The sequence below is a fragment of the Suncus etruscus genome, chromosome 6, assembly GCF_024139225.1.
Source record: "Suncus etruscus isolate mSunEtr1 chromosome 6, mSunEtr1.pri.cur, whole genome shotgun sequence".
Lineage (NCBI taxonomy): Eukaryota > Metazoa > Chordata > Mammalia > Eulipotyphla > Soricidae > Suncus > Suncus etruscus.
In genome coordinates, this window is record NC_064853.1 from 58,539,733 (window position 1) to 58,563,271 (window position 23,539).

Sequence of the window (23,539 nt, forward strand, 5' to 3'; positions counted from 1 at the left end):
CACGCACAAGGAGCTCAAGTGTTAGTTCCTGGTGCTTTTTGGACTCTGATTAAAAACAGAACCCTTTCCACTAGCCTTCTCCCATGTGTTATGTCAGTTGACATAGCTGACATATGTTATGTTTTTTGAAAGTGAGTTGTATTATGAATTAGACAGGGTCTTTATTAACAAAACTAACACATCCTATTAATAAAAAATTCAAATAATAAAAAATAAATAAATTTAATTTAACCCAAGTTTCTAGAATTCTATATTTACAGTCCTTGTGCCCTCCTTTTCATCACAGATGTTTTATTCAACCCTTACAGATTTGTTCTTTGCAATGTTTGCTGTTCAAACTCCTCAACTATTATTTCTTCCTAAATATTAAGTGAAGAAAGACATCCCAGTCTATGGTCACTTTCATTGAGTCATTTTTACTTTTCTAAATTTCCCAACATTTCTCCCAAATAAAAACAGACCACAAAGACTGAGGCCGTGGATTTCAGATTGGAGAAAGCAGCCTTAGTATTTTTTCTCTTATAGCCTAGGACTAGCTTCCTAGAATGTAAGGCTTATAATCTTTAAGGAAGGCTAAGTGAGTGATATGATATCTTTATCCATTTCAGCTGATGCCTCCATTCACCTCCCTACTCTGGAAATATTGAACCTTTCTTGGAATAAGTGTGTTGGTGGCAACCTGAAGCTGCTCTTGGAAACTCTAAAGCTGTCAATGTCCCTTCAAGTGCTGAGACTGAGCAGCTGTTCCCTGGTGACAGAAGATGTGGCTCTCTTAGGTTTGTGTCTATTGGTCCAAAGTTGTCCTGGCATGCAGCCTAGGGAAGTGAGGTGGGAAATACCAAGCACAGGGCTTCCTTCTTCTCAGTTGTCAGCAGAGGAGAGATTTGCTTAAAAACAAGTAAGGATAATTGTTACCCATGACATGGAGGGAATCTTGTAAGGGTTGGGCATAGAGGTATAGTGGTAGGAAATTGCTCTCATTCTATTTGCTTCTGTTCCACGCACTCCCAATCAGTAAATAATCTGTATTTTCTTTTTCAACCTTATTTATTGATTGATTCATTGGTTTCTGGGTCACACACAGCAATGCGCAGGGGCTACTCCTGGTTCTGCACTCAGAAATCGCCCCTGGCAGGCTGGGAGACCATAGGGGATGCCGGGAATTGAACTGGCCCTCAGCCACATGAAAGGCGAATGCCCTACCGCTGTGCCTCTCATCTGTATTTTCTAGATGACTCAGTGTTATCTTGAGTCATTTTCAATCTCCCCTCATGGATTTTGTTGTATCTATATGGTATTGCACTATTAATTTTTTTTGTATTTAGCGAACATTTAACTTATTATCTTTTATATATTCAGGAAACTACTTATCAATCACAACTGAATTATGGGTATCATTTCTCAAAGATAGCATGACTTGACTATTGCAACTTAAAAGGCTTTCTCTTGATTAGAAAAAGATGATGAGTGGCTGAGGAGCACAGCTTGTCTTGCAAGTGTGAGGGGTCTGGATTTGATCCCCAGTAACACATGCATGATACACAGAGATGAGAAAGGTTAAAGGTTTTTGGTGACACTAATCAAGCTGGCATTTTTTTTCCATACAGCTTAGAAAGATGCAAAGAAAAAGTTGAGGACCAGAGAAATAGTACAGCAGGTAGGATGCTTGCTTTGTAAGTGATTTGACTGATCCCAACAAGCAATAGCCAGGAGTAATCCCTGAGCAAAGAACCAGGAAATAAAGCCTGAACACCCTGATGCAGCCCAAGAAACAAAAATTTAAGAGAGACATGAGAGAGAATTGGATAGTAAATAACCTTTTCACTGTATGATTTCAGGCCATACTTATTCAGGTACTCCCTGAAATTGTATTTACATTTCCACTTCTCTCTTGAAAAAAATTAATTGGAGAGTAGGTCTCTGTTTTCCTTCTACTTTTATGCCTATCACTCTATCAGCTACCTGATCTCTAAAGCAATAAGCACCACACCAAGTAAAAGTTGGGCCCATCCACATTCTCTGTGTATGTTATTATGGCTATAACATGACACATGCACCTAAAGGAAGTGTTATGTAAAATTGCTTTGAGTTTTGTGTTTATGTAAAACTCATACTATTATTACCACAACACTTATGATTAAAAGCAAAACACTTAAAAATTTCATCAATGACATATAGGTGAGATAAAAAACTACTAAAAAGGGTTGGTACATATTGAAGAGGTACAAAAATTTAAGTACTATAGTGAAAGTGGTACTTTACCTTCCAGTTCACTATTATAAGATCTGAAATCACATATATGTTTGGCTGTGGTGCTCACACATCTAGTTTTGGTGATCTCTGGGAGTCAAACATCATGTTGCAGTGTTCACACATTTGACTATAATGTGACTGTAATGTGTCACACATTTGACTGTAATGTGTAATGACTGTAATCAGGAGTCACTTCTTCCATTGCAAATGTTCTCACTGGAGGTCAAATATTTTAGTATAGTACTCATACACATGCTTGTCAGGGGTTGCAGGACTGGAATATTTGCATGTAGTTTAGTTGTAGTTCTTGAACTCCTTTAGTTGTACTCACACAACTTAGATGTAGTATGACCAAACATTACTGTGGTACTGGTGACCACAGAGAGAAGAGCTGTGAGGCCCAAATAAAAGAGATGCTAGGATCACAATTAGCTCATCTGAGATACTAGGAACTGATTTCTTAGCCTTATGCTTACAATGCTCTAAACTATTAAGTTATTCCCAGGGCTCCAATACTGTATCTTAAAAAAATATAGTTTGGCAATGTCCATCAGATAAGGGGCTAATGTTTAAAATATACAAAGTACTGACAGAACTTAACAAGAAAAGGGGCCGGAGAGGTGGCGCTAGAGGTAAGGTTTCTGCCTTACAAGCGCTAGCCAAGAAGGACCGCGGTTCAATCCCCCAGTGTCCCATATGGTCCCCCAAGCCAGGGGCGATTTCTGAGCACTTAGCCAGGAGTAACCCCTGAGTGTGCCCCCCAAAAAAGAACTTAACAAGAAAAAATATCTAACCCCATCAAAAATGGGGAGAAGAGGGCCAGAGAGATAGCATGGAGGTAGGGCATTTGCCTTGCATGCAGGGGGACAGTGGTTCGAATCCTGGCATCCCATATGGTTCCCCAAGCTTGCTAGGAGCGATTTCTGAGCATAGAGCCAGGAGTAACCCCTGAACGTTGCCGGGTGTGACCCCCCAAAAAATGGGGAGAAGAAATGAACAGACAATTCCTCAAAGAAGAAATACATATGGCCAAAAGGCACAGGGAAAAATGCTTCCACATCACTAATCATCAGGGACATGCAAATCAAAACAACTATGAGGTACCATCTCACACCACAAGAACTGGCACACATCACAAAGAACAAGAACAATCTGGTGGAATGTGGAGAAAAAGAAACTCTCATTCATGCTGGTAGGAATGCCATCTTATCCAGCCTTTATGGAAAACAATATGGAGATTCCTCAAAAAACTGGAAATTGAGCTCCCATATGATCCAGCTATACCATTCCTATAAATATATCTTAGGAACACAAAAATATAATTCAAAAATGCCTTCCTCACACCTATGTTCATTGCAACACTGTTTATAATAGCTAGAATCTGGAAACAACCTAGATGCCTTTGAATAGATGAATGACTAAAGAAACTGTGGTACATATACACAATGGAATATAGGCAGCCATCAGGAGAGATGAAGTCATGAAATTTTCCTATATATGGATGGACATGGAATCTATTATGCTGAGTGAAATGAGTCAGAGGGAGAGAGATAGACACAGAATGGTTTCACTCATCTAATGGTTTTAAGAAAAACAAAAGACATTATTGTAATAATGTCCAGAGACAACAGAGATGAGGCCTGGGAGGACTGGCTTTCGATGTGAAGCTCACCATATAGAGTGGTGAGTTTATTTAGAGAGATGACTACACTAACTATCATGACAATGTTAATGAGTGAGAGAAGTAGAATGCCTGTCTCAAATACAGGCAGGGGGCAGGGAGATGAGGGGCATTGGTGGTGGGAAGGTTGCACTGATAAAGGGGGTTATTCTATTTATGACTGAAACCCAACTACAATCATGTATGTAATCATGGTGCTTAAATAAAGTTTGGTAATGGAATACGGGAGCAAGACATTTGTTCAATACCAGACACTTATGTCACCCAAGCACTATCAGGAGTGATCTGGAGGATAATGCCCAGCATCACTGGGTAAGGCCCAACTTCCCCAATCCCTAGAAAATAATTAATATTACTTCATGGGAGTGGGCATTCCATGCTTCAACACATCTACTTCTGATTCCCATGCCTAAACCCTGTATGTTGGAAGAAGAGAGAGCAAAGAAAGGGAGTAAGATGAAAAAACAGATCAAATAAACAACCCAAAACTAAGAAGGAAAGGGAAATTGTAGAGTCAAAGGTTCAGGGATATAAAGCTTTGGCTGTAACATGTAAGTCTTCATAAGAAAAATGATCTGTCATCAAATGTAGAAGACAAAAATATGTGAATAAGACAAAAATAAGGTTCATTATTGTTGTGAGACTGTGTGTGTTAGCTATCCTTATACCAGGTTCGTTTTAGCACAGCAATATTTTCTATGTTCATAGATACTCCTGTAGTATCTATAGTATACTATATAGCAGTAGTATGAAATACTGCTCCAAATAAGAAATGTGCATTATGCTTAATTTTTTCTCAGATATTGAAACATGGCTGAAATAAACTTGTGCTTTCAAAACAAATGTTATAACAAAACTGAGAGTAATTAGGAGATGGGGATGAGACCATTGTGATTTTAACTTGCATTTCCCTGATCATCAATAATTTTGAGCATATTATATATGTGCATTTGTCAAGTTCATTTTTATATTTATAATTAAAGCATAATGATTAACAAAGTTACTGATAGTTGAATTTTAGACATACAATGTCCAAGCACCAATCCCACCACCAATGTCAACCTCCCTCTACTAATATTCCCAGGGTCCTTCCCATACCTCCCCTCCAGCCTGCCATCTTGATAGGCACCTTTTAAGTTCAATTGTTAAAATGTGGGTCTCATGATTCAAGTGTTGTTGATTTTGTGGTTTGGATATTTAGTTTTGATATTTAACACCACCAATGTACCTGACCTCTTTGATTTCTGCCCCTGTTATTTCACATCTGTCTTTCTCCCCCTCTATTCTATTTCTTTCCTTTTCCTGACTATACTCACAGGCTAAAAGTAATCTAGGCAACCTCTCTTTAAGCCATTGCATTCCTCATGCAGATATCACATATGTGATATCATCCTGTATGTATCTTTCTTCTTCTGACTTACTTAATTTAATGATATCTTCCAGTTCTATTCACGTTGCAGCAAATTACACGATTGCATCATTTCTTAGAACTATGTAGTATTACATTGTATATATGTACACATCTTCATGATACATTTATCTGTTGTTGGATGTCTAGTCAATTCCAACTTAGTCCTGAGTGCTGTGATAAATATTGGTGTGCATATGATTGAATCTAGGCTTTCTGAGTGCAAGTACAGTATATGTTCTAACCCTTAGAGTTATCTTTTTAAAATATGAAAAAATTATCTATGGTTATTTTAATATAAATATTTTTTAATAATTTAATGATCACTTTGGGGCCAGAGCAATCGTATAGTGAGTAGGGCATTTGCCTTGCATGCAGCTGATCTGAGTTCAATCCCTGGCTTCTCATATGATCCCCTGAGCCTGCCAGGAGTGATTCCTGAGTGTAGAGCCATGAAAAACACCTGAGTGCCACCAGGTGTGGCCCCAAAAAAACAAACAAAAATGTATTAATCACTTGAAATTTATGCTTTTTCTTTGATAGTTAACAGAAGCCCCATATTTCTAAGTATTATTTGGCTTTAAATTTATAGAATGTCTATAAAATATTAAATTATCTTCAGTAGAATCTCTACATGATTGGAAAATCCAAGCACTATAGGAAAGGCAAAATAATGTCTGGGATTTGGTCCAAAATGCTGAAGATATAAAGCAGAGGTAAAAGGAAGAGATGAGCCCATAATTCATGCAATGTATGATGGGAACAGGAGTTCACACACTTTACCTGCCTACTTTATTTATGTGTTTGACAAGTACTACAACAGAACATTTTCTAAAGAGAAAAACCCTTCATGTTCTCCAACACATAGTTGTTTGGAGAATAGCTAAAATATTTTCTATGATACATGTGATTTCTACCTTACATGAGAATATGTAAGGTAGAAAGACACAGGTAGTTGGAGCTGCTGAACTTCCCCACCACTTAGCTCTCAGGTCTGTGGAATCAAACTATCACAAGAAAAATCTGTGGGGGTGTAAGCAAACTTCTTAACCTGAAAGTCATGATGTATGAGGGAAGACAGAAATCCCATGGCATATTAAAGCCTAAAGGAGAGACATTTGGAGGGATATTTGAAGGACCTGTCTGTTGGCTATTATGTCAGGGCTGACAGGTGGAGGAAGTGGAGAGCTGAGGTTTCCAGCAACCTAAGAGGCAATGATTTAAAGTCATCAGAAGGAAGATTTAGGCCCAAAGAAGACTCTCTGCCTTTACAAGCTATTCACTTCATTGAGGCAAACTGGAAATGTGTTTGAAGTAGAATCCAGCTGTGAAAGGATTCCTCTGACCATTCAATAGAGTTTGAATGAAGGCCTTCCACAACTGACAGTCTCTCCTACTCTTCTATCTGTAATTCACTACTACTTCTTTCTAATAATAATAATAAAAAAAAGCTCATGCCACTTGCTGCTGAAGACTTGGGAAACTGTTGGGTATGAAAACATCCAAGAAATAAACAAGCTTAGCTAGATACCTGATAGTCCTTGTATAGTTTTTTTTTTTATTTGTCACCCCTCCCAGAGGAAGACAATCTTCAGAGATTTTACCTTAGCTTCCTCTTTCCTCATATTCCCTTATAAAATGTAACCCTACCTCCAGGCTTAGTTAGCATTAGTTAAGAATTTATTTGTCATCTGCCCTTCTTCCTTGATTACTGAACAACAAATGTCCTATGTGGAGAACAGCCAAAGCTCTCAGTCCACAAAGCTGGGAACCCCCTGTCCCCAAATTTATCTCTTTTATGTCTGTATTGTTTTCTTAATCATCTCTGTGCCTGCTTCAGGCCTGTTCACCTAGGGCTGGACTCTGAAAAATGGTGCCTAAATACAGCCCTAGGTGAATGAATGGTCAATAGAATAGACTTAAATATTCTGAGACTGACCCTTAGATATATGATCAATTAGTCTTTGATAAAGGGGTAAGAAATATGAAGTGGAGCAAGGAAAGCCTCTTTAACAAGTGGTGCTGGGAAATCTGGGCAACATGCAAAATATTTAACTCAGACTTCTAATTAATGCTATTCACAGAAGTCAAATGAAAATGAAATAAAGACCTTGATATCAGACCTGAAACCATAAGGTACATGAAGGCAGAACTCTATGATATAAAAGTTAAAGGCATCTTCAAGAAAAAAAACACCACTGACCTTGCAGCAAGTGGAAGCAAAGATAAACAAATGGGACTACATTAAACTAAGAAGCTTCTGCACTTCAAATGAAATTGTGACTAGGATACAAAGCCTACCAATAGAATGGGATAAACTATTCACCCAAATCCATCTGATAAGGGGGTCAATATCTAAGCTATATAAAGCACTGATAGAACTTAACAAGACTAAAACATCTAACACCATCTGAAAATAGAGAGAAGAAATGAACATACATTTCCTCAAAGAAGAAAGACAGATGGCCAAAAGGCACAGGAAAAAATATTCCACTTCACTAATCATCAGAGATTAAAGTTAAAAGAAAAACAATGAGGTATCATCTCACACTACAGAGACTGGCACACATCACAAAGAACAAGAACAATCAGTATTGGCATGGATGTAGAAAAAAAGGGACTCTCAGTCACTTTATGTGAGAATGCCAATTAGTCCAGCCTATTTGGAAAACAATATGAATATTTCCCAAAAAGCTAGAATTAAGTTTATACCAGCACTACCACTCCTAAGGTACCATTCCTAGGGATATACTCTAGGAGCCCAAAAACACAAGGCAGAAATGCCCTCTGTATTCCTATGTTCATTGTAGCACTATTCACAATAGCCAGAATCTGGAAACAACCCAAGTGTCCAAGAACAGATGAGTGGCTAAAAAATGATGGTACATCTACACAATGGAATACTAAACAGCTATTAGGAAACATAAAGCCATGAAATCCACTTATTCATGATTGATATGGAGATTATTATGCTGAGCCCAATGAGTCAGGGAGATGAACATAGAATGATTTGCTCATCAATATGGTATTAAAAAAGGTAGCATTTGTAGCCTTATCTATATAAAAGACAACTCTCTGTTAGTATACTCTGTATAATAAAAGTGAACAAAATTTTAAAAAGATAATACTGTAAAAATATCGAGACAATCTATTGTCCCTAGACTAGGACCAGGAAGACCAGTCCATGGTAGGAAGCTTGTCACAAATAGCAGGGGGAGTAAATAAGGGCAATGAAGGGGCCACTATGACAACGATAATTGGAAATAATCACTTTGGACAAGAATTGGGTGCTTAAAAGAGATAAAGCGATAGGCATAATACCACTTCAGTAACAATATTGTTGTTTTTTTGTTTTGGTTTTTGGGCCACACCCATTTGATGCTCAGGGGTTATTCCTGGCTATGCGCTCAGAAATCACTCCTGGCTTGGGGGCACCATATGGGATGCCGGGACTACGCTAGAGTTTGCAAGGCACCTTACCTCTAGCACCACCTTCCCGGCCCCGCAGTAACAATATTGTTAACTACAGTATCTAGGAGGGGAAAAATGGAAAGAAAAGAGAGTAGAAAGAGAAAGAGAGAGACAAAGAAAAAGAGAGAGAAACAAAGAGAGAAAGAGAGAGAGAGAGGGAGGGAGGGAGGGAAAAAGGGAAGGAGGGAGAAAGAGGAAATTGTTCCAGAGGCAGGAAGGGGGATGGCTGTAGAGAAACAAGACATTGGTGGTGAGAATGTGCACTGGTGAAGAGTGTTGTATATTGTATAACTGAAGTTCAATCATGAACATCTTTGTATGTGTGAGGAAAAACGCAACTATTATAAACAATCTTATAGCTATGGTGTTTAAATAAAGTAATTAAAAATTAAATCAAAAGAAAGTCCAGGGATCAGAACAGTGGCGCTGGGTGTAAGGCATCTGCCTTGCATGCGCTAGCCTAGGACGGATCGTGCTTTGATCCCCCGGCGTCCCACATGGTCCCCCAAGCCAGGACAATATCTGAGTGCATAGCCAGGAGTAAAAGTAAATCCTGAGCATCACAGGATATGGCCGAAAACAAACAAACAAAAATTCAGTGGAACAAAATGCAGGAATATGACAAAAAATGAAGCTCTTTGGGTTGGTATTTGGGAAGAGAAAAAATAATTTTCAGTTTGACTATAACTTGCATAGAGAGGACATCTGTTTAAAGTAATTTTAGGTGCCCTGAATAAAGTTGCTTGCTAATAACACATCAGTACTATCAATATTGTCATTACTAATCCACAGTTGTGAATGTTGTTAAAATGGAAAACTGTCACATTTATAGTGATTTTGTTTTTCAGCATCATTAATACAAGGTGGTCATCTGGTGAAGCTACAGAAACTGGACCTAAGCTATAATGACAGCATCTGTGACATAGGATGGAGCATCTTCTGCCACAAAGTATGGCTCCTAAAAGAGTTAACAGAGCTGGATATTAGCCTTCGGCCCTCAGGTCTCCGGGAGTGTGGGCAATGGATTAGAAACTTGTTGTGGGCTGTGACCCAACTTCCGAAGCTCACTGAGATAGGAATGAAAAGATGGATCCTCCCAGCCTCAGTGCAGGAAGAACTTAAAAGCATTTATCAGGATCATCAAAGCAGCATGCACCTTGACCACGGTGGGTTTCGGTAGAATAATTTCCCAGCTTGCTAAACAATAAACCTTTCTTCATTGGGGCCTAAGAGATAGGATAGGGGTTAAGATGGTTGCCTGGAATATAGCCTGCCCTAAGCACAATGCAATGATGGCCCCAAACCAAAGGATTCAAATCCATAGAGAATCAACTTTTTGAACATTCACTTGGATTTGCTACAAGAGCTTTATATATGTGTATATAATAATCTAACATTAGGATGTCTTTATTCCCTGTTTGAAGAACAGAATGAGATTTTGGCTGGGTTTTTATTTACTTTAAAGATAGTATTCATTGGGGCCGGAGAGATAGCATAATGGTAGGGCGTTTACCTTGCTTGCAGCCTACTAGAGATGAACCTGGATTCGATTCCCGGCATCCCAGATGGCCCCCAAGCCTGCCAGGAGCGATTTCTGAGCACATAGCCAGGAATAACCCCTTAGAGCCATCAGGTGTGACCCCCCCAAAAAACAAACAAAAAAGGTAGCTTTCATTTACTTACTATATGGAAGCCCTTCCCAAAATGGTTAGCTTCTTTTTTTAATCTTTCCTTTCCTCTTTTTTGATATCTACATGAATTCATGTAAGACAATTGAAACATAAAAAGTTCTGTTCATTCTAATAAGTTTTCTAGTTTTCATGTTTTACCATCTGAACCTAGAACAAAACTGATTCCATTTTGTCAAACCAATGTTCAGTTTCCATTTAAGGCTAAAAAGGCTGTTTCTATTTAAAGGCTAAATTTCTATCCCAACAATAATGACACAGACCCCAGGCCCTATAAACCACAATATATTACCCTAGACATCTAGCAAAAAGGACATGATTAAACACCCTAGAAATATCCTAGACAATAGCCAATCAACTTAAAGGTCAAGACTTCCTTCTCACCCTATATAATCTAGTTTGTGACCCTCTCGCAGGGGCATGGTTAGTCAGTTTGTAACTTGTTGGTAGACTGAATAAAGCTTTGCTTTGTTTTATTTCAATTGTGTGGTCTCATCCTTCGACTTCGAATCCTAGCATGTGTGTGTGTGTGGGGGGGGGTCATCTGGGATTGAACCACATAGACCATGTCACCAACGTAGTTACCAAGGTCCACAGAGCCAGTTTGTAGCTTGTTGGTTGATGGGGTGGTCTCATTTTTTGACTCTGGACCCTAACAAACTCAGTTATACAAATAGCAAAACTAAAGAACTGTGAGGAGAACATTGATTTTCATATCCATTTATTGTAAATCTATCATTTAAAAATAGAAACAGTTAAACTAGATATAATAAAAACTTTCATGTGACTATCACATGTTATCAATTAATGGTAAACCTTGTTACAACTCCCACACTAACAATCCTGGATATTACTCTAAAACAACTCCTAGATATCATATCATTTTATTAATGAATATTTCAGAAAATAATCTTTGTGCTTATGTATAAGAATTCTATAAAATTTGTGAAAAATTTTAATACAGTAGGCACTTAATTCCAAGTATTTTTCCTTTTTAATTCATCATGGTACATTACCTCATTTTTTTAAGTCTTTCTTTTTTGGTTTTTGGGGGAGTTTCTTTTTATCTTTCTTATCCTTGGCAGAATTTTTTCCTTTTTTTTGCAGCCTTAGTTCTTCAAACTTCCCTAGTCCTTTTCGCACCATGACTCCACGCCACCATGCCTGAATCTGAACAAAATAAACCACATAATCCAGTATTACTATATGGATTAGGGATAACATCGCTTTGTCTGGTTTTGTGATCTTAAAGATGTGAAAAATGGGATATATTTTTAAATGCCAATGTTTCCCTTTTTTATTTGGCCATTCATACAGTTAAAGAAAAACATGTTTTTTTGATTCTAAAACTGTGCTAGACATGTGGGAAACTGCAGTTAGATACCAATGTATCTAATTGACTTAATAGGGCTGACATTTGGTGATGTGAAGAGAAAACAGACACATGAGTGTGTGATATAACAGATGGTCATCAATGCCGTGGAGGTTATAGTATCTAGTTAGGAGAAATGAGATGTCAATGCTGAACATCCCTTTATTATCAGACCTCTGTTCTCTTATCTATGATATATCCTCATTTGGTTATTGAGATCCTATTTACTCCCACATATGCAAAACATTTTTCCTTTTGTAGTAGATTCTTCAAACCTTCCCAGTAGCTCCACATTTCTCTTAGAATAAAAACCAAAGTTCAAAAAAAAAAAAAAAACCAAAGTTCTATTTCTCCAAAAACTAGAAATTGAGGGGATGGATCAACAGTACAGCGGTAGGGCTTTTGCCTTGCATGCAGCTGACCCAGGACAAACCTGGGCTTGATCCCCGGTATCTCATATGGTCCCCTGAGCCAGGAGCAATTCTGAGCATAGAGCCAGGAGTAACCCCTGAGCATCACTTGATGTGGCCCGCCCATAAAACAAAACAAACAAACAAAACCCCAAAATAACAACAACAACAAAAACTAGGAATTGAGTTTTTAGCAATTCCACTCCTCAGAATATATCCCAAAGGTCTCCAAACACAATGAAGAAAAGACATCTGTACTCCTATGTTACAGCACTATTAACAATAGCTAAACTCTGCAAACAATCCATTTTCTCAAGAATAGATGAGTGGATAAAGAAACTATGGTACATACATACAATGGAATACTACCTGACTGTAAAAAAGATGAAGTCATGCAACTCCTGGTAAAATGATGGATCTGACAAGTAACATGTTGCTAAGCAAAGTTAGAGGAAGAAGGACAAATACAGAATAATCTCTCATATATAGGATACAAAGAAACATAGTTGTTGAATTCTAAATGCTCAAAGGCAATAGAAACAATGAGTATGAGAAATGATCTTCAGTAAGAAGCTTGCCTCATGAGGAGGAGAGGGAAATGAGAGAAGAAAAGAAAAAATATGACAATGGTGAGGATAACTCAGGGGTGGCAAACACGCGCTCTCAAGCCACATGCGGCTCCCGGTCAAAATGAATGCGGCTCTTTGCCTCTTATCTTGATTTTGTATACTGTGGCTCTTTGCCAAGTTTGGATTTTGTTCTGCTGCTTTTGAGGAGGGACCTCTGAGGAGAGATCTCAGAGCACAGAGTCCTGCCCCCAGGCTATGTCATCTCGTTTCCCATCCCTCGGAAAAAACTGAGGGAAACAACCCCATGTGTCACATGTTGGGTCACATCTGGCTGTTAGTTCTTAGTGTGGAGGACGCAGCACACCTTCACCATCACTGCAGGATTTTTACCCTCACTCAAAATGACAAAATGCAATATATGTTTAATAGATTATTGTTAAAATTATATGCATTTGTGTGAGTATTTGTTTTGGCAGGTCACTGCGTGGTGTGGTTCTCTGACTCTCACAGTTTAAAATTTGGCTGTTTGTGTCGAACTTGTTCACCACCTCTGGGATAAGTGGTCTTTCTAGAGGAGGAAATAGGGCTGAAAGGAGCTAAAGTACCATTCATGATACCCCATTAGAAACAGTATTATAAACCATAGTGCCTAACTCTAAGGAAAAAAGTGCTTATAGTAGAGGCAGGCATGAGGAAGTGTAGGAAGAAAACTGGGGACATTATTGGAGGAAAGTGGGCATTGGTTAAGGGATTGGTGATAAAACATTACAACTAAAACTTTACCATAAGTGATTAGATTTTAAAAAAGCAAAACGTTCAAGATCAAAAAGAGAAATTGCTGGTGCTGGAAAGATAGAACAGTGGTAGGGCATTTGCCTTGCATGTAACCAATCCAGGACAAATGGTGGTTCGAATTCTGGCATCCCATATAGTCCCTATGTCTGCCAGGAGTGATTTCTGAGTGCAGAGCCAGGAGTAACCCCTGAGTACCATCAGGTGTGATCCAAAAACCGAGGGAGAGTGAGAGAAAGAAAGAGAAATTACATCCAAAGAAGCAAAGATTTACAGCGATTTATCACAAGCAACACTCAAGTCCCAAAGGCAGTGGTGGGATATAGTGACAAAACTCAATGAAATGAATGCTTTTCCAAGAATACTTCACCCAGCCAGACTTAACACTCAGGTTTGAAGGAAGGGTACACAGCTCCATGAATAAAAAACAGCCCAAAAACTTTGCAGACTCAAAACCAGCCATAAAAGAAAAATTGAAGAGTCTACTTTAAGGCAAGACAGACCCAACAAACACACCAAACTTTTACAAAAAGATGACACTAAATCCCATGACAATAATCTCTCTCATTGTCAATGAACTAAATGCAACAATTAAGAGATCACAGAATGGTAAAATGGATAAAAAAAAAATTCAACATTTTACTGCCTACATGAAACACACCTGAACAGTCAGAGCAAACAAACTAAAAGTCAAAGGCTATAGAACAATCAATCATTCAAACAACTTCCTCTTTTAAAAGGCTAGAATGACCATAAATTCAGATGACACAGACTCTAGGCTTAAAAGGATAAGAGAGACAGAGATATACATTTCTTACTAATCAAGGGATGTGGATAACGAGAAAAAAAATCACACTTTTAAATATATATGTACCCAATGATGGGTCAGCAAAATACTTAAAAAAAAAAAAAACTGCTGAGAAACTTGAAGAAAGGCATCAGTAGCAACACAATAATAGTGGGAGATGTCAACACCACCTTGTCACCCCTTGATAGGTCAACCAGGTTAAAACTTAACAAGATATACTGACTCTGAAGGAAGAAATATAAGATAGTGGCTTGGTTATTATATATGTTATATATATTGGTTAATATATATATATGTAGAGAGAGAGAGAGAGCTCTTCATCCTCAGATATACATTCTTCTTCAATGCACATAGGACATTATCCAAGATAAACTACATGCTGGGCCATAAAACATACCTTCAAAAAATCAAAGGATATAAATTGTTTCTGCATTCTTCTCAATCTATAAGGTACTGAAAATAGAGGTGAATTAAAATAATACATGGAGAAACAATTTTAAAACCTGGAAATTAAACAGTTCACTGCTGAACAACTAGATACAAAATAAAAGAAAAATCTAAAGATTCCTGCAAACAAATGAGAATGAAGACCTGAATTATCAGAATTTGTGGGACATAGCAAAAACAGCAATAAGAGGGAAATTTATACCTTTACAAGCATTCATCAAAAAAGGAAGAAAAGACCTATATAAATAACTTAATGGCACAGCTAAGAAAATTGGAAATTGACTAATGAGCTGAAAGTAAGTAGGCAGAAGGAAATAATAAAACTTAGAGCAGAAATTAATGAACTGGACACAAAAAACAATATAATAAATCAATGAAAGCAAAATTTAATTCTTTTTAATAATAATTAATAATTACAACATAACTATATTATATAATATATAATGGATTATATAAAATATAATTATAATAATTCATAATAATTTAATAATAATTAATAATTTTAATAATTTAATAATTACACATCTTTCACAGTAATATTTTAGGTATATAGTAACATTAAATCAGAGGCATTTTCACCACCAATGTTGTCCTCCCTCCACCCCTGTTCTCAGCATGCATTCCATATCCCCCTTTTTCCCCTCCCCCCGGTTACTAGTATAAGTGGTCCCTCTATGTCTAGCTTTTTGTAGATTAGGTATCCATTCTATTCTCGTTGGATTTGGATTTGGTGTTTAAGTTTGATCATTTTTTATTTCTACTCAATGTTCATATGACTTTTTGGTCTTAGTACCCTCCATTATTTCCCCCTCAATTTATGAGACAGAACAAGATGATTTATGAGGCAGAACAAGTATGTAGTTCTGTTTGAAAGAAAAAGGGAAGGGGAATCAGAATCAAACAAGCAAAAAAACGAGAGGAGTCCTTCTAGAGGCTATAAATATCAAGTTAAGAGAAGAAAGGGAAAAAAGAAGAAAAACATAACAACAATACAAAATAAAACTACAATGATAAAAAAAAATCAGACAAAAAACCTGAAAAGGACCACAGCAATGAAGACAACAACCAAACAATAACCACAAAATAAATACCAAATAAAACCCAAATAAAAAACCCAAAATAAAAACAAAACAAAAATGAAAAATAAACAAACAATAACAAAAAATTGTGCTTTTTCTTTTCTTTTCTTTTCTTTTTTTGCATAGGCACAGTAAATATTGGGGATATTACAAAGGAAATTTCCTTGGCCTAAGAGATACAGGGTTTCTCCACCCTTGAAGCATACTGTCATGGGAATAACTACAGGCTCTGTACATGCTCTTTTACTCTCTCCTAGGTCCTTTTGTGGTGTCTGGAAACTTTCCGTTCAGTTATAGATGATAAAATCAGGCCTCTGAAACTAGAGATCTTGGTATTTGCATAGGTCATAGGATGGAGCCTACAATGGATTCTTTCTTTATGGTTCTAGGAGTTCTGTTCCAACACTGTTGTTTTAATCAGTCTTCTATAGCTGTTGGTCTTGGATTTTGCACTAATCCTAGGATGAAGCCTAGGACAAAGTCTTTCATTATGTTTCCAGAAGTTCTTCTCAGTTGTAGTTGTCTCACTCAGACCTCTGGAATTAAGACATCTTGGTTATTGTACAGATTGTAGGCCAAAGCCTAGACTAGGGTCTTTTTTATTGGTCCCAGGATAAGTTCTGCCCAGTCATGGTTGTCATAGTCAGTCTTCTGTTGTTAGTGATCTTAGCTTTTGTACAGATCAAAGGATGACTTGTCTTCTAATTTCATCTTATCTTGGCCTTTGTACAAATCAAAGGATGATGTGTCTTCTGATTTCATCTTATTAGGTGGTGAGATAAGACAACCTACTCTTAGATCAAGTTGTTGCCATTTCCTCATTGTCAGGATGTCATATCAAAATTGGTGCATGTTGGTGAAAGAGCAGTATTAAGAATGTCCCAGAGGGAATTTGGTTCCTGGAGCTGTTGTGGAGAACTGTGTCAGTACTATGTCTGAGATCTAGAATTCAGGATTGGACGGTTGCTGTCAAATCACATGGAGTCTAAGTTGGGGCCACATGACATATGTTTCCCACAAGGTGGGAGGCACCCCTGTATTGTAAAATGTATGAGTTCTTATTCCTAGTAGATAAGAGCCTGTTTCTATATGTAAAAAATAAACAAGATTGATAAACCATTAGCATGTCTCACAAAGAAAGAGAGAGAGAAACTTAATAAGCAGAATCAGAAATGGAAAGAGGATGGCCACTATGACACTACAGAAATTAAAAGGTAGAGATTGCTTTGAGAATCTTTTTTCCACAAAACAAGAAAACCAGGAAGAAATGGGTAAATTTTTGGACTCCTAAAGCCTTCCAAGGTTGAACCAAAATGATCTGAAATATCTGAACAGACCTATGATTGACAAAATTGAAAGGTCAATCAAAAGGCTTCCAAGAAACAAAAGCCCAGGTCCCAAGGGATTCACAAGTGAATTCTTTCCTGTTAAAGAGGATCTACTGACAATACTCTTCTCACTCTTCCAGGAAATTGAAGAAACAAAAACACTTCTAAATACTTTTTATGAAGCTAACATCCTGATACCAAAGCAAACAAAGACACTACAAAAAAGAGAATTATAGGCCCATATCTTTGATGAACATGAAGCAAATATCTGCAAAAAAATACTTCAAACAAAATCCAACAACTCATCAAGAAGCTTATATACCATGAACAAGTAGAATTCAACCAATATGATATAACATATCAATAAAAGGAAAACAAAAACTATATGATCATATCAGTAGACACTGAGAAAGCATTTGACTAGGTCTAGCACCATTCAGAATAAAAACTCTCAATAAAATGGGAATTGAAGAAACTTTACTCAATATTGTCAAAGCCATTTATTAGAAGTATATTGAAAACATTATATTCAATGGGTAAAAACTAAAAGCCATTCCACTAATATCTGGCACAAGACAAGGTTTCCCCCTCTCACCACTTCTATTCAATATCATACTGGAAGTACTTGCCATGACAATGAGGCAAGAACAATACATCAACGCCATCCACATAGGAAAGGAAGAAGTGAAGTTCTTGTTGTTTGCATGATGATGACATGATATTGTATCTATAAAATCCTAAAGACTCAAAAAAATCTTCTAGAAGCAATAGATTTGTATAGTAAAGTAAAATGTATAATAAAAAGTTATATGTATATATAGTAAAAGTTTAGAAAAGTAAAGGAAGACTACAAAGTTAATATGCAAAAATCCATAGCTTTCATATACACAAAGAAAGAGAAGAATAAAATATTAAAAATAAATACCATTCACAATTATGCCTCAGAAAATCAAGTACCTTGGAGTCAACTTAACTAAAGAGGTGAAAGAACTATATAAATAAAACTACAAAAACACTGCTACAAGAAATAAGAGAATACAAGGAACATACAAGTGACATACAACTTGCTCATGGATTGGCAGGATTAACATGATTAAAATGTCAATATTTCCTAAAGCATTGTACAGATTTCATGCAATCCCTATAAAAATCTCCACAACATTTTTCCAAAGAAGTGGATCAGAATCTCCTGCAATTCATATGAAGAAATTCATATGGAGAAAAACATCCACAACTAGCCAAAGCAATCCTTGGCAAAAAAGAGGAAAAAAAACCAAAAAAAACCAAAAAGATGGAAGGCATTGCCTTCTCCAACTTTAAACTGTACTACAAAGTAATAGTTATTAAAGCAGCATGGTATTGGTATAAGTATAGACCCTTACATCAATAGAATAGACTTGTATCTCTGGAGATGTACCCACAGGTTTAAAACAATCAAATTTTGATTGTGGAGCAAGAAATACAAAATATAACAAGGAAAGCCTCCAACAAGTGGTGCTTAAAAAACTGGTCAATTACATGCAAAAAAAAAAAAAAAAAGAACTCAGTCTTCTCTTTAATAGCATGCACAAATGTTAAATCAAAATGGATTAAAGACCTTGATATCAGAGCTGAAACTACAAGATATATAGAAGAAAATGTAGGCAATATACTCCATGACATTGAGACTAAAGACATCTTCAATGAGGAAACATCACTGGCCAAGCAAGTGAAAGTAAAGGTAAACAAATGGGACTACAGTAAACTGAGAGGCTTCTGCACTCAAAGAAAACAGTGACTAAAATACAAAGGCTACCCACTGAATGGGAATAACTATTTATCCAATACCCATAAGACAAGGGGCTAATACCCAAGATAAACAAGGCACTGATTGAACTTTACAAGAAAAAATATCTAACCCCGTCAAAAATAAAGAGAAGAAATGAGCATACATTTCCTCAGAGAAGAAATACAGATGGCTAAAGGTACATGAAAAATTGCCCCAACATCACTAATCATCAGAGAGATTCAAATCAAAACAACAATGATATATCATCTCAGACACCACAGAGACTAGCACACATCACATAAAACACAAGAATAACCAGTGATGGTGTGGATGCAGGGAGAAAGGGACTCTCATTCACTGCTAGTGGGAATGCAGCTTTTCCCTCCCTTTTTGGAATATGGACATTCCTCAATAACCTAAAATTGAGCTTCCAAATGACTCAGCAATACCATTGCTAGGGATATACCCCAGGAATACAAAGACACAATATAAAAAAAAAAATGCCCTCTGAAGTAGAAAGCCTGTCTACAGGCAGGGGTGGGGAGGAGGGAGCTTTGGGACATTGGCGAGAGGAATGTTGCACTGGTGAAGGGGGGTGTTCTTTACATGACAAACCCAACCATAATCATGTTTGTAATCAAGGTGTTTAAATAAAGATATTATTTTTTAAAAAATGTCCTCTGCACTTCCATGTTCAGCACAGCACTAGTCATAATAGGCAGAATCTGGAAACAACCCAGGTGCCCAAGAACAGATGAGTGGCTAAAGAATCGGTTGTACATCTACACAACACTATTCAGTGTTATGAAACTATGCATAGAAATACTATGAAGCTGTTAGGAAAAATAAAGTTATAAAATTTACTTATACATGGATGGATATGGAGGCTATTATGCTGAGTAAAATGAGCCAGAGAGAAAGAAATAGACATAGAATAATCGCATTTATTTATAGGATATAAACAAAACAAGAGATAGTATGGTGATAATACGCAGAGACAATAGAAACGAAGGTCGAGAGATCCAAGCCAAGGTAAAAGCTCACCACAAAGAGTGGTGAGTGTAGCTAGAATAGAGAAGGATCTACTAGGATGATAGATGGAACTGATCACACTATAGAAGAACTGGGCACTGAAATTGGAGGAACACAGGCAAGGCTCCCCACAAAAACAAGAAAGAGAGAGAAGCAATTTTCCTGCCCTTGAGCAAGGGAGGAGTATGTAGTGGGAGAGAAAAGTGATACATTAATGACAGGAAGCGTGTACTGGTGAAGGGTGGTGTACATTGTATGAATGAAACCCAACAATGAACAATTTTGTAATCACAGTGCTTATATAAAGCAATAAAAATGGAAAAATAAAATAAAAAAGCAAAAACTTTTACAAAATGCTCTCTGATCTATTTCCTCCCTCTTTTATTTATTACTTTTAAAAATTTATTGGGAGGGAACATGCTGGGCAATGCCTAGGGGTTACTCCTGACTGCACTCAAAATTTCTTTGTGCAGGCTTAGGATGGGATGCCAGGGATCAAACCTAGGTTGGTTGTGTGCAAGGCAAGCATCCTACCATTGTACTATCACTCCAGCCCCTGCCTCCTCCTTCTTGATCACTCTGACCTCACTCGCTCTATCTTTAATTCACTCTGCTCAAACCACACAGCTCAGACATACTAAACACAGTATCAGCTCATGGCATTTGTCTTGACATTTTTTTCTAGCCAGAACACCCTTCTCAGAAGGCTTATACCATCTTTTGTGTGTGTGTGTGTGTGTGTGTGTGTGTGTGTGTGTGTGTGTGTGTGGTTTTTGGGTCACACCCGGCAATGCTCAGGGGTTACTCCTGGCTCCATGCTCAGAAATTGCTCCTGGCAGGCACAGGGGACCATATGGGATGCCAGGATTCGAACCGATGACCTTCTGCATGAAAGGCAAATGCCTTACCTCCATGCTATCTCTCCGGCCCCGGCTTATACTATCTTATTCCTTAAGTATCTGTATGCTTATCATTGCCTTGGAAATAACAGTGTCCTTTCCTCCTCCTATCTCCATTCACTAGGTGAATACCTAACCCCAATGTGTTATCTGGATATGGTCCTTGGTAGAGATCAGCTTTAAAAAAGATCTTAATGATAGGACTCTCATAATAAAATCTGTGCTCTAATAAGAAGAGAAGCCAGAAAGTCTGTTCCCTGTCATCTGAGTCTTGAGACAAGTGAGGCAAGTGGCCATCTGCAAGCCAGGAGGAGAGTGCTCATCAAAAATCCATGCTGAAGGGGGAAATGACCCAGGGTAATGGTGAAGGGTCTGGAATCAGTGGAGGGAATGGTTTAGTACTTCATAACTATAAAATAACAACACTAATGTTGTTTCATTTCAATTGTGATGCCTCCATAAAAAATATATGTTAAAGAGAACTAAAAACATTCACCCTGATCTCAGATTTCTAGGCTCTACAATTTGTATGAACATAAATTTCTATTTATGTCTATGACATATTATGATAGCTTAAGCTGACATGTAATCATCTTTTCAGTAATGTTTACTCTAGCCATCTCATTTTCTCATTTTTTTCTTCATTTAGGCACTATGATTTACAACCATGGTAATCAAGATGTAACATCTCTATGACAGTGGCTCACCACTGCCAGCATCCCTCTATTACTCTCTCTGTTCCTTCTCACTATCCCACACCCATGTCTTAGCAAATTCAGTTCTATAAAAGATTCTTGAGGTTTTTCAGGATTGACTATTGTTTATTCCTTTCTGTTTCTTTATATTCCACAGATGAGGCAGATCATTTGGCACTTGTTTCCCCCCCCCACTTTTTTTTGAGTCAATTGTCTCCAAGTTGCAGCACACTGCACAATTTCATATTTTTTATTTTTAAACACTGTGATTTACAAAGTTGTTAACAAGAATGCATCTTTACTATTTTTCTTCGGCGTAGAGGATCCTGAGTTGTGTTGTGGCTTTATTTTTTACCTTCCCTAACTTCCAGATGTACTAAGGCCTACATTTTCAGTTGCTGTGTTAGCAGGGTGAGATACAGCAACTGTCACAAATGTGTTTGGGTCGGACATGCTGATTTATGTATGTGGTAACATCAATATTCCTCGTCTCTGATCTCAGATCTGAAACTTGAAATCTATCTGTTGTCACTGTACAGCAGTGATTAGTACCAGTACCTAGCGAGAAAGGTTGAAGGTGAGGGGGTGTCTAGATTGCAACTTCTGTTCTGTTTCCTTGGGTTCCCAACTTGTGGTGAGCACTTCAGTTCCTCTTTATGAACTTCACCTGGACCAAGGACATATGTCATAAAGCAGTTTCTGTTCTCCCCTCCTTAGAGAGCCTTTATGGGTGGCAACCTCATTATTAGTGTCCGTACAATGATTCATGACTACTAGGACTTGCTCTTCACTTAAGATCCATCTAATAAAGTATGACTATCCTCCTAACTTTTAGTCTGTATTTAGTTCTCAGGTTCAAGGTTCAAAGTGCCTCACTCTTATGCCAACTTGTACAACTCTCTTAATATCCTGGCCTAGCTAATCACTATTTGTTCCTCTTAGGAGTGAAGCCATTTGGTAATGTATTTATAAAGGATTTCCTTTTTAAAAAATAATATCTTTAAACACTATGATTACAGACATGTTTGTAGTTGGGTTCCAATTATAAAAAAGAACACTCCCCTTCACCAGTGTAATTTTCTACTACCAATGCCCATCATCTTCCTTCTTTCTCCTCCACCCTCTGCCTGTATTCCAGACAGGCATTCTATTTCTCTCATTCACTACCATTGTCATAATAGTTGTTAGTGTAGTTACTACTCTAACTGTACCCACCACTCTTTGTGGTAAGCTCCAAATCCTGGCCCTGTCCTTCCAGACCCCATTTCTATTATCTCTGGGTATTATTAACATACTGTCTTTTATTTTTCTTAAGTCCCACAGATGAGTAAGACTATTCTGTCTGTCTCTCTCCATATGATTAATTTCACTCAGCATAATAGTTTCCATGTCCATCCATATATAGAAAAATTTCATGACTTCATATCTCCTGATGGCTGCATAGTATTTCATTGTGTATATGCACCATAGTTTCTTTAGCCACTTATCTGTTGAATGACATCAATCTTCAATAATAGGATGCCAATGGCAAGGGCTATAGTATCAAATCTGAATAAATGGGACTACAATAAACTAAAAAATTTCTGTACTACAAAAGAAACAAGAGGTAACAGGACAGCTAACTGAAAAAAAGAAAAATTTTGCACTCAACAGATCTGAAAAAGGGTTGATATTTAGATATAGAAAGTACTCACAAAGGATAAAATACCTATCAAAAATGGGAAAAGGAAATGAACAAATAATTCTCTGAGGAAGACCAACCGATGGCCAGCAGACACATGAAAAAAATCTTCATCATCACTTATCACAAAAGAAATTCAAATTAAGACAACAAAGTGA

At 37.3% G+C, this 23,539-nt stretch overlaps 2 protein-coding genes across 2 annotated transcripts in view; one reads left to right on the top strand and one right to left on the bottom strand.

Annotated features, from left to right (window-relative positions):
• Positions 1-9,993, top strand: part of LRRC31 (leucine rich repeat containing 31) — a 46,599-nt gene extending 36,606 nt beyond the window's left edge. Inside the window, exons 8-9 of the mRNA XM_049775569.1 lie at positions 609-776; positions 9,662-9,993. Of these exons, the coding sequence (XP_049631526.1) occupies positions 609-776; positions 9,662-9,993 (500 nt within the window). The remainder of the gene's footprint in view (positions 1-608; positions 777-9,661) is intronic.
• A 1,573-nt stretch (positions 9,994-11,566) lies between these two features.
• Positions 11,567-23,539, bottom strand: part of LRRIQ4 (leucine rich repeats and IQ motif containing 4) — a gene marked incomplete at its 3' end in the record, with an annotated part of 34,405 nt that continues 22,432 nt past the window's right edge. The window contains exon 5 of the mRNA XM_049775570.1: positions 11,567-11,671. Coding sequence (XP_049631527.1) covers positions 11,567-11,671 — 105 coding nt within the window. The remainder of the gene's footprint in view (positions 11,672-23,539) is intronic.